The sequence below is a fragment of the Mugil cephalus genome, chromosome 14 (genome assembly GCF_022458985.1).
Source record: "Mugil cephalus isolate CIBA_MC_2020 chromosome 14, CIBA_Mcephalus_1.1, whole genome shotgun sequence".
NCBI lineage: Eukaryota > Metazoa > Chordata > Actinopteri > Mugiliformes > Mugilidae > Mugil > Mugil cephalus.
In genome coordinates, this window is record NC_061783.1 from 19,755,516 (window position 1) to 19,782,364 (window position 26,849).

The 26,849-nt window shown below is 39.7% G+C and overlaps 3 protein-coding genes across 3 annotated transcripts; 2 read left to right on the forward strand and 1 right to left on the reverse strand.

The window, feature by feature from the left end:
- Positions 1-123: 123 nt before the first annotated feature.
- Positions 124-8,180, forward strand: LOC125019502 (cyclic GMP-AMP synthase). Its single transcript, XM_047604312.1, has 9 exons — positions 124-1,539; positions 3,034-3,162; positions 3,243-3,475; positions 5,127-5,349; positions 5,588-5,712; positions 5,849-5,993; positions 6,320-6,419; positions 6,588-6,710; positions 7,324-8,180. The coding sequence occupies exons 2-9, from the start codon at positions 3,051-3,053 to the stop codon at positions 7,718-7,720; spliced, it is 1,458 nt and encodes a 485-aa protein (XP_047460268.1). The 5' UTR covers positions 124-1,539; positions 3,034-3,050; the 3' UTR covers positions 7,721-8,180.
- A 1,136-nt stretch (positions 8,181-9,316) lies between these two features.
- On the forward strand, positions 9,317-12,383 carry rpl11 (ribosomal protein L11). Its single transcript, XM_047604338.1, has 6 exons — positions 9,317-9,361; positions 9,475-9,625; positions 9,981-10,087; positions 10,463-10,594; positions 12,027-12,137; positions 12,241-12,383. Exons 1-6 carry the CDS (start codon positions 9,332-9,334, stop codon positions 12,268-12,270), a joined length of 561 nt encoding a protein of 186 aa, XP_047460294.1. The 5' UTR covers positions 9,317-9,331; the 3' UTR covers positions 12,271-12,383.
- Positions 12,384-13,750: 1,367 nt separating this feature from the next.
- On the reverse strand, positions 13,751-26,775 carry klhl43 (kelch-like family member 43). Its single transcript, XM_047604299.1, has 7 exons — positions 26,561-26,775; positions 19,156-19,588; positions 18,904-19,052; positions 18,007-18,353; positions 16,640-16,939; positions 16,271-16,446; positions 13,751-15,319 (listed from the first exon to the last, which is right to left on the reverse strand). The coding sequence occupies exons 2-7, from the start codon at positions 19,467-19,469 to the stop codon at positions 14,533-14,535; spliced, it is 2,073 nt and encodes a 690-aa protein (XP_047460255.1). The 5' UTR covers positions 19,470-19,588; positions 26,561-26,775; the 3' UTR covers positions 13,751-14,532.
- Between the last annotated feature and the right edge of the window lie 74 nt (positions 26,776-26,849).

Below are 26,849 nucleotides of genomic sequence, written 5' to 3' on the forward strand. Positions count from 1 at the left end.
TGTGGTTTTTGCAGAAGCATCGAGCGTAAACACAGCAGTCGTCAATAAAGTCAGAGCTCGATGATTATTTAGTTATAGTTTTTTTTACTGATGCTTCACAGGAAGAAGGTTTTGGGTTCGAATCCATCTGCCTCTAAATTGGCCGTAGACAGTTGGGACCCAACAAACCTCCAGAAGAAGACAAGTGGTTACAGAAAACGAACGAATGAATGTTCCTGTAGCTCATAAGACGACATGGTCTGTTTTCTTTTCACGTAACCCCAGTGCATATACGCTGGTAAATTATCAAACAAACGGGAAAAAAAGAAATATTAAGCTTTTCTCTTTTGTTGATCCAACGAATCGTTTCGTTTCATATCTGTGGAGGAATTTTAGTCCGTTCCTCAGAGCAGAACCACCTTTAGGTTTGAGATGTTTCCTCAACATCTCTATGGGATTAATCAGGACTTTGACTCGTTCCAAAACATCCACCTTGTTCTTCTTTAATTATTCTTTTGTAAAACTGATCGTGTCCTTGGGCCCGTTGTGTTGATGCGTTACAGACGTCCTGACATGTTCTTTTTTTTTTTTTAGTTTTTTTCAATATCTATCTATATCTGCAATATCTTTAACACGCAAACACAAGTGAACAAACACAGCATGACAATGCAACACCCTCGAACGTGTTCAAACATACAAGTAAAATAATCGACCAAATAAATGTAATATTAATAATAATGATAAACGCTGAATAATTAATAATAATTGCAATTATAAATCAGCTTCCACCACACGGGATATGTGAGTTCTTTCTACAAAACAGACAAAGGGACTCCAGATGAATTCACCAGTCCTGGGCCAGATGCAGCAAAACAGGCCCGAATAAAGGACGTTAACACCCCCACGTGACCGGACGAGGTTCTTACCCCATCTCCTCGGGTCTGTTCTCCTTTTTGCGTGAAGTGGGAAATGGGATTTTGGGATGTGATCGACTCATCAGAGACTTGTTCCAGTAAATCAAGAAGTAGAATAAAGAAGTTTCAGGGTCATTGTCCTGGGAAAAACTATGAAATACAGTTTGTCAGCTCTTTGGTTTCGGTGCAATAAAAAAAAAAAAATACAGCAAACAATAAAACACAATATATAAAATAAGGTGGGTTCACAAATGAACGTGATTGGTACAGTGAGGAAAAGCCCGAGGCCGGAATGACTGCGTCTTCCCAGTAAACATATGTCTCAAGTTTCCTGCTAAGTATCATTGCGCAATTTACAACGTTATTATAATCGCCGAGCCATGATTTGACAGTAGAAGAATAAATGATGTGCTGCGTTGAATCATAGGTGAAAAGAACAACAATGGATGAAGATTACTTTGTGGACAGGAGGAGTGAAACACTATGAAGTGAACTCTCAAGTTTTATTGATTGAAACTCAGCAGCATAACGTTGTGGGATTAAAGACCGGGACACTTCCTGGAAATTGAAAGTGAAACCATAGAGCGGTTAGAGGAGGAAAAGAACAAAGCAGTCTCTATCTCTTTCTGCAGCAGACGCTTCTCAGGTGAGTCGTGTTGTTTTGTTTGACGAATAAGAAGCCAGAGGAACGATTAAAAGTGTTGCAAGAGTAAAATTAATCCAACTTTATGTCTGTTAGAGAGATTAACAGCTGATTTCTAGTGGTTTCATAGTAGTAACGGTTCATTTAGCTTCTCCTGTGGGCGCTAATGGTTCCTGTTGGTTTGTAGTATTTTAAAACAGACATGACTGTGCAGTTGTTTCGTTAGATTATTCGTGAGTACATGAGTTTACAGTTTGTATGACACGAATATATGAAAAGAGCAGTGTTATAATTACTGAAAACGTTCCCTTATTTCTTCTCGTTGACTAATAATATCAGGGCAACATCATCAATATCATCAATTACATTAAATACTGAGTTTTAAAACCTTGTCTGAGACCTTATTTACTCCAAGACTCACAGTAGCATGTAGCAGTAATGTTATTAATAGTGTTGAATACTAAGTGTTGATTATCTAAAATACTGACTGGATTGCATTATTAGCTTTTGTGTAGTATCAATTTACTACTTTAACTCTTACGATCTTAAAAGTCCCGTTAACTCCCATTATTACCACATCTTTTAATCTCTCAGTCGTGACATGATATAGTCATTCATTGTGCAATATAAGGGTTTAATTTATTGACCTTTCAAATTGTAATTTTTAGGTTTTAAATAGGGCTTTATAATCTTATTTGTGACCCAATTTACTTCCCAAACAGCAACATACCGATACTCACAGTAGCCTGTAGAGGTAATATGAAGCTGTGGCTGTTTGTAAATGTTGTAGCCTGCTCTCATGTAATGCTCTGATTCGTTAGGCACACTAGTAAACTAGTAGGATTTAATATCTTTATGTCCTAATTAGAGTTTATTTGTTGCAAAACACTGGATATTTTGTCCTGTGTGTGTCTAAGACAACACCTGACCAGGTCTAAGTCTAAGTATGGGACTAAATTATGGGCCGCCCTCCTCTTTACTACCACTGCATGAAGACAAATGCTGTCTTATGTAACGGTCCTACATTAAATCTAGGTCAATCTGAGGTGTTGATTAAACTGTCACAGTTTGCTGGGGGTGTTGTGGGACCCGATTAGGTGCAGGACAGAGTGGGGTGAGGCAGCAAGGGTTCAAGAAAAACTATTTTCAGTGAGAACAAACAGGAAACCGAAGGCACTGCAACCATGGCAGGTTAATCAAAATTCAGACAGAAAAATACACAGACAAGGGAAAAACTTGGCAAACACGGCTAAACGAGGTGACTGGGTACAAAGGGAAAGGCAAGAGGGGCAGGTGAAACTAAGTAGGGCGGAGCAAACCACGGAGAAACCAATGAATAATCACGGGAAGTAGTAAACACAGGGAGCAACACAAAACAGGAAACTGGGAACTGTAACAAAATAAAACAGGAAACCGAGAAACTTAACAAAATAAAACAGGAAACCGAGAAACTTTACAAAATAAAACAGGAAACTCTGTGATCTCTATTTGTTAAAGACCCGGACGAGTGAGCTATGGACGGAGAGGACAGTCCATCTAAAGGGATGCAGTGCAAAGAGGACACCAGACAAAAACCGAGCCCTTCACCTCGTGTGAGACAAAGGCAGAAAGTTCAGAAACAACCAGGTAAAGCTCCAAACACTCTCAGCTACACCTGATTAAAGTACCTGATAACACTTCCTCGTCTCGTCTTTGTCACTTTGTAGATGAGGAGGCCGGTGTGGTTGAGGAGCCCGTCTCCATCTCCTCAGATCTGGCCCATTTTATCAAACTCAGCGCCAAAGACCTCAAGCTCCGGCAGACGGACCGGAGATGGGCCGCTGAGCTGGTCAACGACTTCCGTGAAAACCTGCTGAAATTCCTCAAGAGCAACAACGACCAGCCTTTCTTCCAGTCAGTGGACGTCCTCACCACCGGCAGCTACTTTGAGAATGTTAAGGTGAGGTCATAAATCACTCACAGCGTCTGCAGTTTAACACTCACCTTTTTTTTTTATCTCAAAATAAACAAACTCTTGCAGGTTATTTATCTCAGATAACAAAAATGGTTTATGGAAAGATTTAAACATGATACAACGATACAACACAATATGACACAACACAATATGACACAACACAATACAATACAACATGATACGATACGATACGATACAACACGATACGATACGATACAACATGATACGATATGATACAACACGATACGATACAATACAATAGGATACAACACAATATGATACAACAGGGTATGATAGAACAATACTACAATACTATGCAATACAATACGATACAGCATAATACGATACGATACAACACTATAGGATACAATGTGATATGATACGATACAACACAATATGACACAACACAATATGACACAACACAATACAATACAACATGATACGATACGATACGATACGATACGATACGATACGATACAACACGATACGATACGATACAACATGATACGATACAATACAATAGGATACAACACAATATGATACACAGTACGATACAATACAATACAATACAACACAATACAATACAATACGATACAATACAATGCAATATGACACAACACAATACAATACAACATGATACAATACGATACAACACGGTATGATAGAACACAATACTATACAACACAATACGATACAACATGATACGATACGATACAACACGATAGGATACAATGTGATATGATATGATACAACACAACGCAATACAATATGATACACTGTACGATACAATACAATACAATACAATACAATAAAACAACAATACAATACGATACACAATATGATACAACACAACACAACACAACACAATACAATATGATACACTGTACGATACAATACAATACAATACAACACAATACAATACGATACACAATACGATACAACACAACACAACACAATACAATACAATACAATACGATACAACACAACACAATACAATACGATACACAATACAATACAATACAATACAACACGATACAATACAATACGATACAATACAATGCGATATGACACAACATAATACAATACAACATGATACGATACAACACAACACGATGTGATACAATACAGCAAAATACAATACAATGTGATACAATACCATATGATGCAATAAAAATATAACACAATACTATACAATACAACAATACACGATTCGATACAATATAATACAACACGCTATGATAGGGTACAGTATGTTAAGATGTGATTCAATTCAATATGATACAGTACGATACAATATGGTACAACAATATACGATACGATACAACACAATGCAATACAATACGCTAAGTATAATACGATACAACCTCACGATACTTTACATATGATAATGAAGAAATTTTACAACAGAATACGTTACGTTACGTTATGTTACGTTACGTTACGTCACGTCAGTATGGTGCATTAAAGGAAGATGCATTACAATACATTCCAGTGTGTTACGATACAATAAAATGACAGGGCATGGTACAAAACAACATGGGCGAATACGTCGCAATGCGTTGCGATATTATGTGTATCACAGCATGATACAACACTTCTCTGTTATTGATATTTCATTTGATATTTCCTGCCTCAGATCAACAACCCAGACGAGTTCGACATAATGCTGAAGATCCAGACGACTACACGCTTTCAGACTGAACCGCTGGACGATGGCCTGTTCTACCAGATCAACCTGTCTCGGCCCACCAGGACCCACATACAGGACTTCCTTCTGGAGAACAATGTCACCCTGTCATCGAGCCAGGTCCTCACTGAGATGCATCGCCTGGTTCGCAAGTTCCTCAAGACCTATGAAGGTTTTCTGCTCCTCCTCTGATAATTTTCTGCTCTGAGTTGCTGCTGCTGCATCTGGATCTTTTATGCTGATATTAAAAAGATATTCAGATAAGTTGAATAGGAGCATCTACACCTGATTTTTAAGTGCATTTAGTATCATAGTTAGGTTTAAAGGAGGCCAAGCTTATTGCAAATTCTTTTAAAAAATGATGTTTTTGTGTTTGTTTTTTTTGGTTAAATCTTTTGCCTTGTGTCCAGTGCCTGATAAAAGCTGTCGCTGGGAGATGAACAGGAAGCGAATTTACAGCCCGGCTGTCACCTTGTCTCTGTGTAGGAACAACAGCGCCGAGTTGATCTCTGTGGACGTGGTTCCTGCACTGGAGGTAACTATTCAATCTGTCAACTGCTAAAGAGAAAACAGATCTACAGAAATTAAAGTTCTTAGGTAATTTATAAAGTGATATATGCAAAGTATTGTACCTAATGTGACTTAAATGTTTTCCTCGCGTCTGTTTGGAGGTTCCAGCCTGGCCCGCCGCCGTCCGCAATGGACCAGAGGTGGACAACTGGCTCGGCAAGAAGGTTCGCCAGGAATTCAAAAGCTTTCCTTGTTTCTTTGTGCCAAAGAGACAGAAAGGAAAAAACCTCAAGGAGGAGGCTAAAGGTGAGGATATTGGCTCATTTTCCTGAATGAACATTTCCATATATTGTTTGACTGTGTTCTCTTTGTCTACTTTTGTGAAATCTGCTGATATTTTGGGTCATTTTAATGCAAAAATACGAAAGAAAAGTCTTTTATGTGGCAAGATATAGACGAGATTTTTCATATTGTACCTAGTTTATCTGTTGGCCTGCTGATTTTGTGGCTTAATTGCCTCACATTATTCTTTTATTATTATTTAAATCTTCTTTTAAAAGTGCTATAGAAATAGGTAAACTGTGTCAATGTGTCATACTGTCTCACGGGTTTGTTTTGTTGTTCCTCTTCAGAGAGTTGGAGGATTTCTTTCTCTCACATTGAGAAGAAAATCATCATGTGCCACGGCAACAAGAAAACCTGCTGCGAGAAAAGAGACACCAAATGCTGCCGGTGAGACTACGAACTGTATGAGCCGTGTAGTTTTTACATCTTTTCATGATTGGAAGCTTTAATGACGAGTATCTGTTGTTAAAGCTACTACAGTGTTAATAAAACATGTCCAACAAAGCTGATAACAATGCACCACTTCATACTTTAACTGATTCTTCTCTGTCACAGAAAGTCCTGCTTAATGCTCCTCAAATCTCTGATCGCCAGTCTGAAAATACGTTTTCCCAAAGAGCTGGAAGATCTCTGCTCGTATCACGGGAAAACCACCTTCCTCCACACTCTGGCCTCCAGGTACTCTCCAAAATCATGTTTTTAATGGTGGGAATAAATGCAGATGTAGAAATGGTGACACTGTCCAGTACAACTGTAACTGGGCAAACCTGGGACACTATATTTTAGAGCATAGGTCTTCAACAAGGGGATCTGCGACCCCTAGGGGGTCCATGGAGGTACTGCAGGAGGGGGGGGATGCAAAATCTTTGGTTGGTTAAACATTTTTGTATATATTTTTTTAATTTTCACAAATTTAAATTCAGTTAAATACACATGAAATTAATCCAACATGTTAGTAAAAGGATAAATGGAGGTTGAAGATGTTTATTATTTGAATAGCTTTGTATTTGAATGCAAAATTAATAATTTATATATATAAAACACTAGGCTGAGTTTAATATATAACACATGTAGTGGGTAGGGGGTCCCTACTTTGAATGAAAAACACTGAAGACACCTGCTTTAGAGATTTTATTGATAACCAGAGGGGGAAGTAGTAAGATGAGGGAAATGTGAAGCACAAGAGATGCAGAGGAATGATAAATGATGGGGGTGAGAGACAGGATTTCATTTAAATGACACATAATGAACCTGTAGCTGAACAATACTGCACAAATCTCATTTAACTCAGGTTCAAGGACTCTATGTGGGCCCCTCAGGACCTTCCCGTCTGCTTCCTGCACCTCATCTGTGCTCTGGAGGGCCACGCTCGCAGCGGAGTCCTCCCTCACTTCTTCGTCCCCGAATGCAACCTCTTCTCCAAGAACAACATCGCGCGCAAGACCTTGGCTTTCCTCGCCAAAGCCCTGGAGGAGCAGAGGAGGGAAGGCCTGCCCCTGCTGAAGCCTCAAGCTCCGGTTCCACCTCTGAAACCAGAGACTATTTCTCCAGAAATATTCACCGACAAGTCCTCCTTAGTGACTGCAGGTCCCTCTGTGGGCACTACATCTTGGGCAGCTATCAAACCGACCCAGGTGTTTGCTGTGTGTTTGGTGTGCGTCCTGATTTTTTACATGGCAATAAGTTAATTATTTGAAACCAGATAATAAAGGGCATCAAAATAAAAGATGCATGTAAAGCAACAAACATTTTGTCCTTATTTATTCTAAATTTAGCTGTGACATTATCAGCGGTACAACAATTTGACTGTATTGTTTATGTTTTCTTCATGCGTGCCTCCATTTCAAAATATTATTATCATATTATAATATAATATACTATTAAGAACGTTATTATTTTAACGTTAGAAACCAATAAACCTTTTGTCACATATTCAAGTACCCAGTTCCTTATTATTTATTTGGCACTGGCAATCAATTCCATTTTTTTTCCCCCTTTCAAATTGCATATGTATTTTGGTAATTTTATTTCTCCTGTTGTTTTAATTAAATATCTTTTTGTGCTGTTTTCAAATCAATGTGACCTTATTATGGCAAAACTGAGTGTAATAACCATTCCTGATGAAATAAATGGCAAAATGAAAACCTGTCCATGTCCCTCAGATTGATTGTTTTATCTGAGCAAAACTAAAATGTTCTCAGTCTATCACAGAAAAATGTGCATCTACTCTGAGAAGTTACAAGTGATAAAGGTTTATTTATTTATGCTTGAAAACTCAGTAAGCAGGATTGTTGCAAATACAATTTCTGGTGGACTAACTGCTACTTAGTTGTATCAGCTCGACGAGTGCACTTATAAAATGTATTTTATTTTATTTTATTTTGAACATATAAAAACAAACATAAGATTCACACAATAGACAATAGACATAACAAACAGAAATAGCACAAAAAGACTACTTAAATTTAAACATAATAATAATAATAATAATAATAATAAGAAGAAGAAGAAGAAGAAGAAGAAGAAGAAGAAGAAGAAGAAGAAATCTTTTGTTTTAATATTTTATCGCTTCCGACATCACTGAACTCGGAACCTTTGTGTTTTTCCCATGATGTTTGTCCGGATCTATTAGCGTCGGACACGCCGCTATAAATGTCCGCTGCCGGAAACGTCACGTCCTCTTCTAGTGATCCAACATGGCGGTGAGTAGCTTCTCACATCATACGATGGCGATGAAATATGAAGTTACAGTTGAAATCCACAATCATCGGAGCTGTAGTGTCCCCACAACAACTCCATACTGTACAGAGACATAGACTCAACTATGAAACATTAAACTAAGGTCATATTTGTTCAACAAACGTGACAGAATAGTGTTTTAAGCGTAAAACCGAGGGATGCTAACAGGCTAGCCGCTAAAAATTCACACTTCCGTTATTAAAAATTAGATTGCGATGCGGTTATGTCACTTAGACCGAACGACAGGCATGCTTTTCTTTATCCTTGGTGTGTTTTAAGTTGGATTTGAGGTAGTTTTATTTTTTGACCACGCAAGTTTTTAAGGGTAATGCTAACGAGGCTAAGCAGCGGGGATATGTACGGACATGTCCTCCTGCCGGCATGTGTTGGACCGAGTCTGATGTTGAAGCAGAGCAGATCCGTCAGGACTCAAAGAGAATCACAGACAAGAATAGTCTTAACGTTTGATCGAAGCTCGTTTTCTCAAACCATCATTAAAAGCTTCTTTATCGGCTGTGCAAGCTGGTTAGCAGATTTTATTTCTGCTAGCTAAACTCAACATGGAAGCAGGAGTAGCAGTAAACGACAAGGTGTGGGGGGAGTTTACAGGAGCCAGGTGTAGTTGTAAGTTTTGATTTAGTTAAATCTTCAAATTGATTTAGTGATTTTCTTTTCTTTTTTCTTTTTTATTAACCTTCTACAGGACCAGGGTGAGAAAAAGGAGAACCCCATGAGAGAGCTTCGCATCCGCAAGCTCTGCCTGAATATCTGCGTCGGTGAGAGTGGAGACAGACTGACCAGAGCTGCTAAGGTGCTGGAGCAGCTCACGGGCCAGACTCCCGTCTTCTCCAAGGGTCAGTGTCGCAAAATAAACCGTGATAAGGTCTCTTAACCTAACGTGGAACAAAGATGATGATCAAGAAGTTTATTTGCCATTTGTGCTGGGATCCCTTGTGCTGTCATTGAGATAAAAAGACACAGGAAAGACTTTATACATGTATAAAAAAGTGCGTAAAAACAGGGACTATTAGACTATTTTGTATTGCATCAGCCCAGGAGATAATATAATGTATAAGCTAAGGAGGCAGAGCGGTGAAGCTGTTTTCTGCTCGTCTGTGTCGAGGTTGTTTGCACAGTTTTTGTTTACTCTGATGATTAATCTCATATATTTAGGTACGTGTTGCTCAAGTTTTTCTTTTTTCGCCGCAGCCCGCTACACTGTGAGATCCTTCGGTATCCGCAGAAATGAAAAGATTGCTGTCCATTGTACCGTCCGTGGCGCCAAAGCCGAGGAAATCCTGGAGAAAGGACTGAAGGTGAGAGGGAAATATGATCTTATGTGTCATGCACTGGTCTATCACATTTTCTTCTTCGTTTTATTTTTTTTGTTGTTGTTGTTGTTTGGAGCGGCCTCTGTAGTAATTTATCAACTGTTCCTTATCTGTGGTTATTTGGACAAAGTTTCAGACGTTTTACAGACAACACTTCTTGTCCATTATGGACAATAATGTAAAGTTATAATTGCTTTACTATGTTGTGGAACCTGTATATCATCTAACATCTAAAAGAAAAACTTGGAAACATTTACCAGATGTTCAAGAAGCAACACATTGTCTGTTTAAATGGAATAATTAAATAATAAACACGTCTGTCAACGTTTTTCTAAGTTGCTCTCCTCTCTCCTCCTCCAGGTGCGTGAGTACGAGTTGAGAAAGAACAACTTCTCAGACACCGGAAACTTTGGCTTCGGCATCCAGGAGCACATCGATCTGGGCATCAAGTACGACCCCAGCATCGGCATCTACGGACTGGACTTCTACGTGGTGAGTGACGCGAGCGTTAAACACTGTGGGTGTGTGGATGGCGGCTCATGAATACAGTTAGAGTGTAATACTGTTTTATTTGGCTAGTGACGATGCACATTGATGGAGGAATCCTGCTGTAAAATGTGCCGGATTATAGCAGAGCTGCTAATTTGAATCCTGTTTATTGCTAATAAATAAATAAATAAAATACAGATGACAGTGCACTACAGTCAGGATAAACGATAACATCAGTGAATAAAATACAGATCACAGCTCACAGTCGACTTTCTTTTATTGTAATAAAACCCTGAGATTTCATTGGAAGAGTCTCTGAAACCGATACAGATGAGTTCTCAGGCTTTAGTTGAATTTATTCTACACATATTTAGCTCGTCTGATGCTTGTTGTCGCTGCTCGTTTTGTGTGCACACACTTATGAGTTTGTAGCATTTTATTCAAATTAGCTGTAGCAGTGTTTTCGTACCATCGTAATTTCTATATTTAGTTAAAAAAATATCCAACATAGTCTGTGGACATGACGTCAGTAGAAACTAGTTGAACTTACTTGATTAATATTTTCCTCACATTAAAAAAACATCAGTGTTGAGATAAAAACTGAAGCGTTTTTTAATCGTGGGATCTTTCAGAAGCTGCTTCATAACGTACTTAACTTGACCCGTTTGTGTTCAGAGTGTGTAACTTTCCCAGTAACTGAGGAAAACTGAACCTGGAGAGTTCAGTTAAATTTGTGTCACATAAGAGCAGAACAAATAAAGACCCGGTTTCCTGTGGAATAAATATGAAATATTTTTAAATTCCTTCCGTTTCCTGCATCAAGTCAGAAATCTCCCCGTGAATCTTATGAGAGTCGTTTCCCCGCGTTGCTTCTCGCAAAACCACGTAATGAGATTTAATAAAAGCGGATCCCAAACATGAGAGGACTGAAAGCTGATTGGATTTAAAAAAAAAAACAAAAGCAAAGATGTGAAACTAGAAGGAAAAGAATATTTTGGAAATGTCACGAATGTTTGCAAATAGTGGGATTAGTTTAATGAAAATCTAAATAGTTTTAAAGCTGCAACGTCTCTAAATGAATCTGATTCAGGGAATGAATCGGTGATACTCGGCCTCAGAGCAGAACATGAAGTTTGAACATGATTATAAATAAAATATAGTGAAGATGCACAATTAAATTACAGCACGTTGAACGGTGGAGGTCGACTCGTCCTGTTTTGGTCGAACTTAGTCTGTGTTGGAGCTGGTTTGTTGTACTTTTATCTGGGGCCTGTTTTATCCAGCGTCCTAAACCACGTATCTGAGTCTGGAGGTTGTTCAGGACGTTGTTTATTCGGCTGTTTTAAAAAAAAAGCCACAGACCAAATTATGGACTGAACCGGACGCACTGTTTATCTGGAGCTTTTCCGATCCTCCTTCCTCCCTTTGTGTTCAGGTTCTGGGCCGACCTGGATTCAGCATCGCCGACAAGAAGCGGAAAACAGGCCGCATCGGTTTCAGGCACCGCATCCGCAAAGAGGAGGCCATGCGCTGGTTCCAGCAGAAAGTGAGTTCATGAAGGGCTGAGTTTCTGCAACAAGCTGCTGTTTTAATATTAGTTTCTTTTAATTACTTTTAACTACAACTTCTTCCTGTTTGCTCTGTTTCAGTACGACGGTATCATCCTCCCCGGCAAGTAAAGGACCTTCTTCTGATCTTGTTTGTAAGAAATAAAATGGAAAAAAAAAAAATCAAGTTTTGCTTTATGTCGTTCCTACAGAGTTGACTCCAGAATTAAATACACGACAATGCACCACTTTGTAATACGGGTCAATATATTTGGACACAAATCGTTCAACAACATCACAAACCACATCCTCAAAAACTCATCATCCGGTTGTTTTATGTTCTGTTTCCTCCCTTTGATCCTGAGCTTCATGTCCAACTATTTTATTTATTTATTTTTTAAATGTGCAGTAAGACAACAAGACACGTGTGTTGTATGGGGGTGTAAATGTTAATGAACATTACATTTGTGCAATGATAATTATAGTGATAATAGTGATATAATAGGAACATAGTATAGTACATAATAGTTATAATAACAAGATAGTAATAATATTGATAGTAAAGGGACTCGGGATTGAGGAGAATAGTACAAGAAATACTTGAATTAGGTAAATTTAAATAGTGCTTCATGTCCCCACAGCTCCAATAATAAAGGAAAAGCAACAACAACGACGTAAAACTGAGGAAAAGCTCAGTTAAAATAAATAAATGACACAGAATAAACCCGACCACACGTCCTCCAGACTCACTCCTGTTTTCATTTAATTAATACTCCACCAGTTACAAAGAAATGTTTTATGTGTAAAAAAATAAATAAAAATAAAAATCTTTCAATAACTTGAAAAACGGTTGGCATGGCAACTGGTAGTCGCTCCGTCACACCACGTTTCTATAGCATCAAATCACTAAATAAAACTAATAACGAATAATTTCCACTTGCAACATGCGTCAGCGTTATATTAACTACCTAAAATGACAGAAACCATCCTTATAAGTTTATTTATATATAAATAAATAAACGTGATGTGTATTGTAGTGTAACAGGAGGTGGAGCTGTGACATAATTACCTCCACCGCAGCCAGTCGTCAGGATTATAATGGTCATAATGATATGGCAGATTGGTACAGCTGCGTTTGGGGCATAAAAATATTAATAAACAGCTTAAAATCCGTTGATTTAAAGTGTTTGTGTTAATGAAAGAGACGGAGTCGACACATTTCGATCAGATTGTCTTTATTGAATCTCTACAGACACAAATACAGAGATTCAGGCGTCAGTGGATCCACGTGATCCTCTTATTTTAATTTACTCATATTGATCAGATTGATCCTCATGTTGCTCCACAGCTCTTAATTTGTCTCAGTTTCAATAAATATCTGACTTTATTAGTCGGTCAAATGAGCTTTCTTTTTCTTTTGTTATTATTTTTTTTGTATATATTTTTTTCATATTTTTATGCATTTTTCAAAATATTCTAAATTCCTCTGGGAACTTAAATTGTTGTTTGTTTCAGCCAATAAATGCTTCTCAATTTATTCATTTATTTATTTATTTAGTCCTCAGGCTCGATTCCACTTATAAAACCTAAAACTACCTCTACTTTTTTTTTAATTATTATAGTTTTTTTTATTATTATTTATTTATTAGCTGCTCTACTTCAGATAAATAAATAAATCGTCGTCTATTCCTCCACTTTGCTGATGAGAAATCCTTTTTTTTTTGTTGTTTTTTTTGTCATAAATTGGCTCATTTTTCCTGTTTCCAAACACAAACACACACTCATTCACCCGCTATCACACACACATTTTCACACACACACACACATTTCCACACACACACACACATTATGCCTAGATACATCTTTGTACACCAGCGGATTCACAGTGACTTCCGTTCAGATTTTCCCCCTCGGTTTCCTCCATCTTCTTCCTCCATCTTCCTCCATCCATCCACCTGTTCCCTCTCATGCCTCCACCTGCTCTGTATCCATCTTTAACTAATTTCCCTCTAATAAATAAACAATGCTCTTTTTCTTCTATTTCTTCTGGCTCCAACTTTAAATTAAACCTCAGATTATTTATTTTTTTCCTTTATCTTTCGGACGACACACGTCTACAGATCAGTTCTTTTAAAATAAACCATCACCTGGATGACGAGAACCTTCAAAGACCGTAACAGCAGTAGATGATTATGTTAAAGCTTATATATAAACAAACTATTAGAAGTTTCTAATAATCATCAGGTTTGACTTCCATCCTTTATTAATAAACTGAATGTGTCTCTTTTGTAAAAATTTTCCACGTGGACAAGAAAAGGTGTCTGGCATGATCCAGATGTTGTCCTGAGGTTGAACCGCCTCCTCCTCCTCCATCTCCTCCATCTCCTCCTCCATCTATGCGGTGGTGGTCTGTGACGGGGCCATGCTGCCCTCTCTGCTCTTCTGATGCTGGTCTTCGTTGCCCCGGGTGTTGCGGTGCTGCTGCCGGCGCGGGGCGTGCCGCGGCGGCAGGGTCAGGGTGCAGCAGGACACCCCCACCGTGGGCTCGGGCAGGTCCTCGGCCGCGCACCAGCTGTCCGTGGCCGGGTCGTACGTCTGCACCGCCGCCTTGTAGCGCTTCTCCGCCTCGTTCCAGCCGCCCAGCAGGTACAGCTTCTCCGCCAGGGTGGAGAGGCCGGCGGTGCTCACCCCGAGGGGGAGAGGGGCGGCCCGGCTCCACGACGCGCCGTCGGGGGAGAAGACCTCCACGGAGAGCACGTCCACTCGTTCCCCGCCGGGCCCCAGCTGGCTCCCCCCGACCACGTACACCTTCCCCCCGAGGGTGGCGGAGCAGTGCCAGCCGCGGGGCGTCTCCATGGGGGCCCTCTCGGTCCAGGCGTCCATCTCCACGCTGTAGCAGGCCACGGAGCGCGAGTAGGCGCAGTTGATGTAGCCGCCGGTCACCAGGATGTCCCCGGAGGGGAGGGTGGCGCTGGAGTGGCAGCAGCGGGGCGTCTCCATCGGGGCGCGCATCTGCCAGGTGTTGGAGGAGGGCAGGTAGCTCTCGGTGGTGGCCAGGAGGCCCTCCACGTTGCGGCCGCCGATGGCGAACAGGCGGCCGCCGCTGGCCGCCAGGGAGAAGTGGGTGCGGCGCTGGCGCATGCTGGCCAGGTGGAGCCAGGTGTTGAAGCGAGGGTCGTACCTGGGGGAGGCGGAAGGAGCCGGTTAGTGTTTTTTTTTATAGCAGGGGCGAGTCTAGTGTCAGAGCTCTAGGGGCCCTTTTTTTGGGGGGTCCCTTAGGCAGGGTTACATGTTTTAATTGACATTCACATCTTTAAATATCTTTAAATTTGTTTTGCACTTACTATCACTTCATTTATTTATTTATTTTTTAGTTTTTAAAGCGAATGAGCAGCTTTGAGATTGTGTGAATTATTATTTTTTTTATATTTTATGTCCTAAAATTCTATCGTCAAACCTTTTACTCTGCACACGAGCTGTGTTTGAGTAAATGCTGCATGGTGCCATATGTAATTTTCTTCTGATTTCATTGATAAAAATCATCATAGGTTCATGCACAACATTCAATTTATTTTGGGTACGTCTCTAATAGACATTTTTTTTTGTTGATGTTGCAAAAAGGCTGGAATTATAAAAGGTTAATGTCAAATTACTGAGTTACAAAGCTATCATTTGGTTTAAATAATAATAATAATAATTTTTGTTTGTCATCTTATCATATGACAAACCTAAAAATAAAAAAACGTTTTTTTCAACTAGACAAATTTAATTGGAGAAAAGTTGAATAAAGAAATGCACAAGTATATTATCCTAAAATAATGTCCCAAGTCTAAAATTATTTTTAATAATGAATATCATATATTCAATATTTGTTTCATTTTTTTGTATTTTCTGAAAAACCTTAAAAAAAATGACTCAGGCTCTTATTTTAAGAGGATGTCGATATTCCTCTTGTTTAACCAGGTTTCTCTTCGTCTCCTTTAAGGACTAAATATTCCCGGTAACTGTCGATCACTGGTCATTTTTATGCAGAAATGTAGAAACTTCTGCAAAACCATTTAAGTTTAAGACTCTTTTACTGTCTGTTTGGTCATATTATTGAACATTCGTGTCCGTCCGTCCGTCCTGTCACCTGCTGAGGGTGCTGACGGCGTGCTTGGCCTGGTTTCGTGCGTCGTTCTGGTCCTCTCCTCCGGCCACGTACAGGAAGCCGTCCATCACGGCCACGCACTGGTTGAAGCTCTTGGCGGGAAGTTGGCTGAGGTGGCGCCAGCTGGCTCCTCCTTCACGGGGGTCCCTCCACAGCACCTGCACCCACCGGCGTCGAAAGGTTTCAGAGAACATGGACAATCCAGAGCCTTTTATTGACTTTACATTGATGTGCTTTTTACCTATTTAAACCTAAACGTCTCACCAGTCCCTTAGAACTGAAGAAGCTACTGAAAACTCTACCTTTTCGTTTTGGTTCAGTTAAAGTGAATGTGGGAACCCTGACACCAACCTCCCGGCTCAGGGCTCTCTCCGTGAGCGACGGGCGTCCTCCGACGGTGAGCAGGGTCTGCTGGCCGGCCCGGACCTGCGTGCGCCTGGACTGCAGGGTGTTCTGCTTGTAGGGCAGCAGGTGGTAGTTCATGGCGTCCACCAGGAGGCGGTGGCACTGGGGGTCCAGCATCATGCGGGGCACCGGCTGGATCTGGCTCACCAGCTCGCCGGCCGGGATGGTCTCGAAGCGGACGTGGGACAGGAGCTCGGCGGCGTGGCTCTGGCGGGCGGCGTCGAAGTCGAGCCACTTCATGGCGAGCTGGAGGAAAAGAAACGAGGCGGATTACAAACACGAGCAAACGTCGCCCAAGTAGAAGATGTAGTTTATTCTCTTACTGTGGAATGAAAGTCTTATGATTCCTTCCAGTAATTCTCTGTTTTGAGTTAATTTCTTGTAAAGATCTCCAAAAATCCTAAGTTTAACCTCTTATCATTCCAACCTTTTTACAAAAAAATCCTACTCAAAGTAAACTGAATGCAGTTCATGAACATTTTGGAGCTCATTCGTGGTCTATTTTGAAAGACTGAAGTTTCTATAACAAAAGTCAAAATCACTCTAAGTGGTTTTGTTCTTGAGCAATAAAAGTTGGGTTCATCTGATTTTTTACACTGTAAAAACAGCGTTACTAGAAAGAAGCAAAATGTTCTTATATTCAATCAAATCATCTTGTATTAAGAAAAAAAATCTGCTAATGGGTTAAGCTTTTTTTTTTTTTGCTTGACAAAAGTTATTGTCAATCACAAAGTTCTTGTCTCAGAACAAAATACAGCATAAGATGTATTTTTTGCTTTCTTTTTTTGCAGTGTAACATTAGAAAATGACCAATGCTTGGTTCAAAAAGCTCCTGCTGTGTTTTAAAAGGTTTGACGATGGATTTTTAGGAAATTTTCCTCCAAATGTGACAAAAATATTAATGATTCAGTTCTCTAAGAGTGTGAGGCACCTAAACGCACTCTCAGCTGTTTGCTGCAGGAAATATTTTGTCAGGTTTTTGTGTGATATAAAACCAAGTATATACAGTAGGAGCAGTACAGAGCTATTAAGAGATTTACATTTATAGATACTGAACTCAGTGGTCTGTCTATTTACATCCATAAAGAAGTTGTGTGTTAATAAATAAGCTCCCCTCTGGCAAACTGTATGAGTTATAGTCGTGCTTGACCTGCAGGTGGCTGATTTGGATTCTTTGGACTCTGAACAGCTGGTCTGAGGTCTGTTTTTAGGCCTGGATGAAAATAGAAGGAAGTCCCAGCGCGGGGGCCAACGAGGTTAGCCCGAAAAAGCGTCGCCTCCTAGAAGACGCGCTGCAGGAAATGAGGAATGACCTGGAAGGCCGTGACCTCCGAGGGCAGCAGCAGCGAGTCGTCCTGCAGGAAGGCGGAGATCTGCTCCAGGGTCAGCTGGGTGAACAGCGGCGTCTCGGCGAACTGCACGAAGTTCTCCAGGACGAAGCGGCGGGCGGCCTCGCACACGGGCAGCAGGCCGTAGGCGGCGGCGATGTTCCAGATGTAGACGCAGGTCTGCACGTTCAGCTCGGCCAGCAGGAAGTCCATGCACATCTTGAGGAGCTGGGGGATCTGCAGGGTGGCGGCGGCGGAGACGGTGCAGCCGATGGTGTAGAGGGACATGTGGACGCGTCCCAGGTAGGCGAAGGTGATGACGTTGGCCAGGCCTGAAGACAGAGGGACGGGATGTTAAGTCTAAAATGTTGGACGAGGCTGATTAGAAGTAGGAAACTGAACTAATACATTTATCTCCTTTGACTTTCTATAACAAAAGTCAGAATCACTCTAAGTGGTTTTGTTCTTGAGTAATAAAAGTTGGCACACAGTTAAGAAAATAAGAAGTTGTTGGGTTCATCTTATATTTTTACACTGCAAGAATAGCGTTACTAGAAAGAAGCAAAATGTTCTTATATTCAATCAAATCATCTTTCATTAAGAAAAAAAATCTGCCAATGGGTTAAGCTTTTTTTTTTCTTTGCTTGACAAAAGTTCTCGTCTCTGAACAAAATACAGTATAAGATATTTTTTTTGCTTTCTTGAAATTCATTTTTTGCAGTGTAACAATAGAAAATGACATGATGCATCACGCAGCATTTACTCAAACACGACTCGTGTGCAGGAGCTCTGATTGGTTCAAAAAGCTCCTGCTGTCCCACATGCGAACCAGAGGAACGCTAACAGCTGTGTTTTAAAAGGTTTGACGAGACTTGAACCCACCCAGAGGTGAGAGGGAGGGGAGCTCCAGGCGCTTCATGCCGGGGTCTTTTGCCAGAATCTCTCTGAAGTACTGGCTGACGGAGGAGATGACCAGCTTGTGGACGTCGAAAGCCTTCGTCTTGCAGGCCAGCTCCAGGTCAGTCAGGAACCTGACCAAGGAAGGAAGAAGCAACAGATTAAAGATTGAAAACCATCCGTTGGTGCTGCAGCAGCAGCAGCTCAGGACTTAACACGACGAGGAGGAGAACCCACTTCTCCTGGCGCATCTTGCTGAGCTCCTCCAGGAGGGCGTTGCCGTGCAGGGGTCTGGTGAGCTCGCTGCCCAGGCCCAGGCCTCTCTCCCCGGGCTTGATGACGGGCGGAGGCAGCGGCAGGTTGAGGCTGTTCAGCTGGGCGATGTCCAGCGCCGCCATCTGCTCGATCTTCTTCACGCCGCTCTCCACCACCACCACGCCGTCGCCGCGGCTCTCCACCTTCAGCTGGGACGAGGTGGTCTCCATGGCGACCTGAACGATGGCTTCCACGGCGGCTTTCTTCTGACGAGAGGCCTTCTTCTTGGGGGCCATCGCTGGACTCTGGGTTGTTGTTGTTGTTGTTGTTGTTGTTGTTTGCGGATTTAAGTTCACTTTTGAGGGTAGTTTGAGAATTTTTGTCGGGAGCTTTACTTTCACACAGCACACAGCAACTGGAAAAAGAGGAAAAATAAGGAAATAAACATCAATTATTTGGAATTTTCTGTTTTCCGTTACGTAAATTGTGTGATTTAACTTGTATTTGATTTAATTTAGTGATGTACGAATATGCAGGTGATATTTATGAGCAAACAAAGCAGAAATAATAATACAAAAATTACAGTCAATACAATCTTTAAATAAAATAAAAAATAACAATACTTGTTTTGATTTATTACACATTTGATTTAATGATTTTTCATGTTTATTTTTTTGTCTTTGTTGTATTTTGTATTCCCAAAAAGGTGCTTATAGATAAAATGTATTATTATTATTATTATGATTTATACAATCAATGCATGCTGCAAATTATTGCTTTTCTTTATTTTTGTTAGACCTTAACCAAAACCTTTGCAGCTTTGTATGTTTGACTGTCTTTTTAAATTAAATAAGCTACGTAGTGCAACGCTAACAATGATAAAAGAAGAAATAAGTGGTAAATGTGGTATGTAAATGCTCCCCAAATACTTGTATGGCCCCTTAAAGGCTTTGCAACCTCTTTTTATGTCAACCATTCCTCCATAACTTTAAATATTCATGATCTTATATGGAAAAAAAATAATATTTAAGTATAATTTATTAAGATTCTAGAGTCTAGAAAACCAAGTGAATCTGTTCCATTAGATTTATTAGATCAAAAACCGACATATTATCCTTTATTTAAAGATCCCATTATGTTTTCATTCATGTTAAATCTCAATAAATCACCTTAATTAAATACTCATTAGAGAACGCCACCTCTCTACAGTCGCCCAGAAAGGACAAACGAGACACTGACCATAGAGTCTGAAACCTCACCAGCAGATGTCACTACAGGCTACACTCGTCCTTTAAAGGTGTTTAAATACAATTCTAAATAACTTGTCTTGTTTTTTTTTCTTTATTAATTTAATCCAAAGACAGAACATAAGTAATTATTAGAGACTTGCTGTGGCAGAAGACACACTCTTAATAAACAACCAAAGTTCCTCAACAATTCCCAGACTTTAAATCACTGAATACTTTTACGGGGCAACCAAAGGCCACAACAATCCCACTGACAGACGAGCATAACAACAACAACAACGACAACAAACACTGGCTGAGAATCAACATCTTTTCTTTTTCCTACTGAGGCTCATCGGAGGACAAACTGTCTCTGTGTCTCTGCACTCTGTCAGTGGCTGTGAATGACAGGTGCGAGTGTCCTTCCAGAATTAAAGCTCAGCTCAGACTTGGGTTTGTGGTTTACAGTGGCCCCCGGCATCTACTGCCGCACTTCACAGGCTGTGTATTTTGACCACAGAGACACAACTGGGGAATCGCAGTCACGCTCGCAATGAGCCGAGGTCTGCAAACCAGAGGGGGATAGAGGGGGAGTAGAGCGTGTAGAAATATATCTGGATTGTTTTCTTCCTGCAAATAAAGTAATATAAAACTAATATATCTCTAGATACTTGTATGCTTTAGTCAGGTTGAGGCATGAGGATGTTGTTGCCTTTTATGTCATTTAAAAACTGAACCAATATTAAACTATATCTATAAACCTTAAAGGCACAGTGCAAAACGTTTATCACCTTCTGGCAGTGAGAGGTATTGCACATCTGAAAGTTGAAATCACAACTTTAGACTCTTTGGGCCTAATTTACTAAAGGTTTGCATGTGTAAAAACATATGCAAATGTCATTAAACGTTAATTAAACGCTGAGGGTTGTGTTTGTCATTTAACCTGTTTGGCTTCATGAATATGCAGATACGGATGTTTCTGACAGAACGCGCAAAATATCGAGTGGGGAAGATGCTAATTGAATATTTGGTGCATGCAGTGTGTTTTACCAAAGCGGAAACTGATTGACTCCTTTTTTTTGCATCTATATTTAACACGTTTGGAAGCCAATTCGAAACTGGCACAGCAGTGGCATGAATGGGTTTGGTTATTGTTGTGAGGAGGAGGCGTAGCCATGACGAAAGGCAATGGAAAGAACAAATCTCTTCTGCCTGAGTCGACATGTTTGGAACAACAGAAGCAAAAATAATTGAGACACGTCGTCTATCCAGAAATGCCATTTTGGATCCACTTGTTTTATTTGCTGAGGTTTCATTAAAAGTGATTTTTTCCCCCTTTGTTCTTCTTCGTATCTTTAATTTCTTCTTGTTTTCACCACAGCATTGACCTTGTAACAAATAGCCTGATTATGTTAATATTTTACATTTTTCGCATGCTGCGAGTTCAAATACCTTTTGTGAATCTGAATGTAGATTATTTGATTTCTAGCAAGTATTCATCTGTTTCTATAAACCAACCAAACATCAACGAACTAACGGCAATGGAGGCCGACTGCGACGTGACCAGAAAGCTGCACTTCTTCACACCAGCAGGTGGCAGTAGTCTGTAATCGACGTTCAAAAGGTGAAAAAGGAAGTGCTGCTATTAGCTATGACGCGCTAACCTCTCCTGACTCCTGACAGTTTATTTATTCTAGATGATCATGTCTATGTGGAGATATTTCTTTATTTAAATGTTTAGATGAAACACTGAAGGTTGTAGTTTTGTTGACATGTACGGACAAATGCAGTGTCGACTAAATATAACATTTTAAAATAATAGTAGTAATAGTAATACTAATACTACTACCAACAGCTATAAAAAGGGAGAGAGATCTCTCTAACTGAGTCTCACAAACTCAAAAGGCTGAAACCTCAACGTTCAAGGTCCAACTAGTGCCAATAGTGCAGGACACACCACAAAAACTAACACCGCAGACACTGATACACCAGAAACCAACGCTAAGAGGAGTCTTCAATTACATCAACTAATGGACATTTGAATTAATGCTTAGGATTCTTATAACGCGACCATCGGTGTCACTGCTTCTGAAACCCGAACCTCTAAAACCTCCCAGGTAATCAAAATGCCAGCCACGCTGTAACTTTAGTTCTAAAGCCTCTATACTCATGAAAAAGGCATTCGAGCACCGACAGCTCGCGAGCACAGATGTATACGTGTTTTCCTTCCGTCCCCTTTAAATAGCAGCTAACGGGGCTCCACACATGGGCAGAGACGGGGCCGTACGTTCGGGCCGAGCAGCAGCAGCAGCTGTTGTTGGTGTCATATGAAGAGGAGGAAGAAGAGGAGGGGCCCGCGGTAACACACAGCATAGGCTACTGCAGGTCGGGATGTTGCAATCCCTCTTAAAACAGATGAAACAGCAACAGTGACCTCGTTAACATCGGACGCTGCAGCGTTAAGATCTGTGAAAGTGACCCTCTCGGACAGATTAAAAACATCAGGTGACACATCCAGTTAAGGTCATGTGTGATCGAGCTTATCTTCCAAAATCTTGAATCTGCTGATATAAATGGAATCTTTACTGATATTCAAGTTGTAAGTTTCAAGCTGTAAAATGCGGTAGGAAATATGAGTAGAAACCAGAGTTTATTATTTGGTGCAAAAAAATCAATTGGATCCATTGTACTCACGCTAACTAGCCTTTAGCATCGGATAAAGCAAATTTAAACTTGAAGCCACTCGAAAACTTTGCTTATTCATAACAGAATTTGTTCAATGTCATAATTATGACAATAACTAAGTCAACAATCATAACTGGGGAAAGGGCCATAAAATCACAAGTAGCCTTACTAGCCTATAGCTTAGCAAGGTAGCAGTAGTTACCGCAACCTCACTGTACTTCACACCTCAAAAACATTTATCAGAATATTTTTAAAGGTAAACATGTGAATTTGGACCCAAATTCAAATTGAGAAAGTATTTTTAAGAAAATCAATTCCACATTTGATTTGTAAATGCAAGTTTTATGTTGTTAGCTGAAGGTTCAAAAATTTAAAGCTAATTTTGCTACTTCTTCTGCTTCCTTGAATATGGAAACTTTGATGCTTTGACATATTTAAAACCAATTTGTTCAGTACCATAGACATGACAATAGCTAAGTCTTAAATCACAGTGCAGTAATAAAATATTCCAGTATCCCAACTAGCCTAGCTTAGCGGAGTAGAAGTAGTTTATGCAGTGTTTGACTCAAATGGAGCAAAAAAAATATCTATATTTTTAAAGGTAAATGTAAAATTTGACACTAATTCAAATCCACAAGATATTCTTAAGAAAATCAATTACACATTTTATTTGTAAATGCAAAAAAAAAAAAAAAAGTTTTTAGGTCATCATAAGCTAATTTAAACCTAATTTATCTAATTTTTCCTGTTTTCGTGAATTTGGAAACTTAACTTTGATGCAAATAATGAGAAACCATTTGTTTAATATCATAAATATGACAATAATTAAGTCTTAAATCATAATACAGGAAAAATAAATAAAACCACAAGTAGCCCAACTAGCCTAGCTTAGCACTAGTTTCTGCAGCATTTCACCCTAAAGACACTTATAAGCATATTTTTAACAGATAAACTTGTTAAGTTGGTTAATTTGATAGAATAGAGAAAATATTCTTCAAGCCAAAAACATTTTTTATGTATAACGTGCATATTTTTAAGTTAAAACCTTGCAACTACAGGAAGGATTTGTTATGTGAGGAACGAATTAATCCATAAAATGGTGGTTGAGATTTCAAGTCTGGACAAAAAGCTGGTGTCCACTGATTTTCAAAAAAAATCAAAAATGAGTGTGAAATGATCCAAATTACTCAGTAACAGTTTCTCTCCACATTTCACACGTCTTCATCACATCTCTGGACTCAGTAACTGGGAGATTTAGAGGCGTGAAAAGAATCTTTGCTGTGATCAGCTGCTCAGAAATATCTGGAACCAAGGTTAGAGCCGAGAGTAGCTGCTCCGTCATCCACCGTACTGGGCACCAGACCTCAGCCCCCCTCCAACCAACAACACCACCATCATCACCACCATCACCACCAGCTATAAATACACTAACAGCAGCATCTCATTTCAAAACATTAATCTGAGGAAAAGGCATCGAGTACAAGTCCTTATAGCAAGAATTAGAATTCCTGCTTTTTATTTGGGGAAATTTATTTAGTTTAGTCACAGTTAAATAACTGTGACTAAACCAAATAAATAAATGTGCATTATATGTGGTCTGAATAGTTTTTCATGTGAATATATGTTTTGTATTTTCAGTTTTTCTTCCCTTTTAAACACATGTTTTGTTTTCAATGCAAAGTAGCTGAAATCTACCAATTGAACCAACTACTGTCACTATTTATTTGTTGTATTTATTGTATTTATTGAAACTGATGCAACTATAAAGATGCAGAAAACTCGAGAAGTGTTGCCAAGTACGTCATACTTTTTTTTGCATCAATCTTTTATGAGAAACTCAAGCTTAAAGTGAAATCAAACAGTTGCAGATGTCTCTCTATGTAGACGTTCGTCTGCTCACCCAGATTCCCTGCAGATACCTGAACAACAATAAATACAGTTAATACAGGAAAGATACATTTTTTTTTTATTTAGCTGCATTTAGAAGTCGTTAATTAAAACCCTTTGGTCTTAAATGGATCGATCCATGTGTGGAATAGATTATATCTATTAATGTAAACACTCACGCAGCACGGAAATAGTCTGAATCTCTGCCAGCGTTCACATGCTCACGGATATTTATTCACATCCGTAATCAGCTCAGCAGTAATTAAACCAACAGCATCGACTTGACAGAAAACTTCCTGATCGGGAGCAATGATGTGTTTTGGAAAATAAGGTGTTTAACTTGAACGTATAAGAAAAGGAGGAGTGTGGTGATCTCAGCACTAGAGGCCCTGGCATTTTATTTTTAAACCTTGACCTTTGCGTTCTTGTCAGTGAAGCTGTTCTGGATGCATCGAGCTCTGTAAAGATAGTTTAATTTTTCCGACAGCTGACATTAAGGAAAGCCTTGTGATCGGTTTATTAAAGCCTTTTCTTTCAACCAGATCGCCATAAAGTCAACCAACTGACAGAGACGAAAAATATTTTACTTGAAAGCAGAACACTGAGAGATCAGCTGCTTGCAAATGAAAATCATGAATACTAGAAATAAAAGTCTCTGATGTGGCTGACATTGTTAACTCTTTCATTGCTAACGGTTACCAGTGCTAGGAGACTTGGCACACATGCATAGATTTTAACTTTGGAGCTAGGCTACATGTTTCCTATTTTCATGCTAAGCTAACCAAACTGCCTCCATGCTCTAATGTGCAACTATGAGTTTTACACAAATCTTCCCACCTGGCTGCTTAACCACAAAGCAAATAAACTGATTAAGTATTTACTTAATCAGTTGATTTTAACTCACAGCAAAACAATCACAAAGTGGGATAGCGTCACGTTAGCATGTAGCCGCTAATTTGGAGTTGTGTTTATGGTCACTTTTAGTGATTCCTCAGCCAAATATCTGACTCTTTAGTTATTAAATGCTTGTTGAGAGCAATGCTAAAACAATAAGGGCGCTACTACAGTGAACCAAAAGTGTAAAGTTACTAATTCAAAATGCAAAACAAACAGCTGAAAGACACTAAAATGCTCTGGAAAGCTAAGAGGGGATGTAGATATCGTATGTGTTGGTTTCTGAATGATTGCTTTTAATAATTATATGACATTTAATCTTTAATCCACAACTGTATCGTATTTTCAGGGTATTTTTGCGTTTTGTCCGGCCGCCAATTCTGTCACTTTTCATCTGCAGTTGAATTCCTGACTTATCTCATGAGGGTATTTATAGTTTCTGACCAACACAACACATATACTGTATGTGTGTGTGTATGTGTGTGTTTAAAGGGAAGCACTGACGCCAAATAGCAGTGCAGTAATATCCAGCAGCAACTGTCAGCTGCTTCACATTGTTTCCATTCAGCTGCTAAATATTAATATTAATATCAGTTTTATTTATAAGTTGCATATGCCATGAGGTTTAGTGCATTTGCCCCGTTGCTCAGTTTTTATTTTACCTTGTAATGCAATAAAAATTAACAGTATTTTACCTCTTACTTCTGCTCTTCTTTCCTTTTCTTTCTTTGCTTTTTTCTGTCTTTCTCCGCGCTCTCTTTAATCTTCTGTCTTTGTGTCGTCTTTCTTGTTGCCCTCTCGCTTTGCTTCGTCCCTCCGGCCGAGTGCTGTGTGTGTGTGTCTGCGTTTGTGTTTGTGTCAAGATCCAAACCAAAAGCTGTGATTCAACCTCCCAACCTCCATCAGACCCTCCTCTTTTAATTTTCCACCTCCAACACCCCAACCAAACAGAAGCCCCCTCTCCTGTCGCCCCCACCTCCCAAA

Excerpts from the sequence above, each read along its gene's own strand:
- LOC125019502 (XM_047604312.1), top strand. The coding sequence starts at position 3,051 with ATGGACGGAGAGGACAGTCCATCTAAAGGGATGCAGTGCAAAGAGGAC. Across the intron at positions 3,163-3,242 it reads GAAAGTTCAGAAACAACCAG|ATGAGGAGGCCGGTGTGGTT; the intron begins GTAAAGCTCCAA and ends GTCACTTTGTAG. Across the intron at positions 3,476-5,126 it reads GCTACTTTGAGAATGTTAAG|ATCAACAACCCAGACGAGTT; the intron begins GTGAGGTCATAA and ends TTCCTGCCTCAG.
- rpl11 (XM_047604338.1), top strand. The coding sequence starts at position 9,332 with ATGGAAGCAGGAGTAGCAGTAAACGACAAG. Across the intron at positions 10,088-10,462 it reads TCCTGGAGAAAGGACTGAAG|GTGCGTGAGTACGAGTTGAG; the intron begins GTGAGAGGGAAA and ends CTCCTCCTCCAG. Across the intron at positions 10,595-12,026 it reads ACGGACTGGACTTCTACGTG|GTTCTGGGCCGACCTGGATT; the intron begins GTGAGTGACGCG and ends CTTTGTGTTCAG.
- klhl43 (XM_047604299.1), bottom strand. The coding sequence starts at position 19,469 with ATGGCCCCCAAGAAGAAGGCCTCTCGTCAGAAGAAAGCCGCCGTGGAA. Across the intron at positions 16,940-18,006 it reads CGGAGGTCACGGCCTTCCAG|CTCGCCATGAAGTGGCTCGA; the intron begins GTCATTCCTCAT and ends CTTTTCCTCCAG. Across the intron at positions 16,447-16,639 it reads AGAGAGCCCTGAGCCGGGAG|GTGCTGTGGAGGGACCCCCG; the intron begins GTTGGTGTCAGG and ends CGGTGGGTGCAG.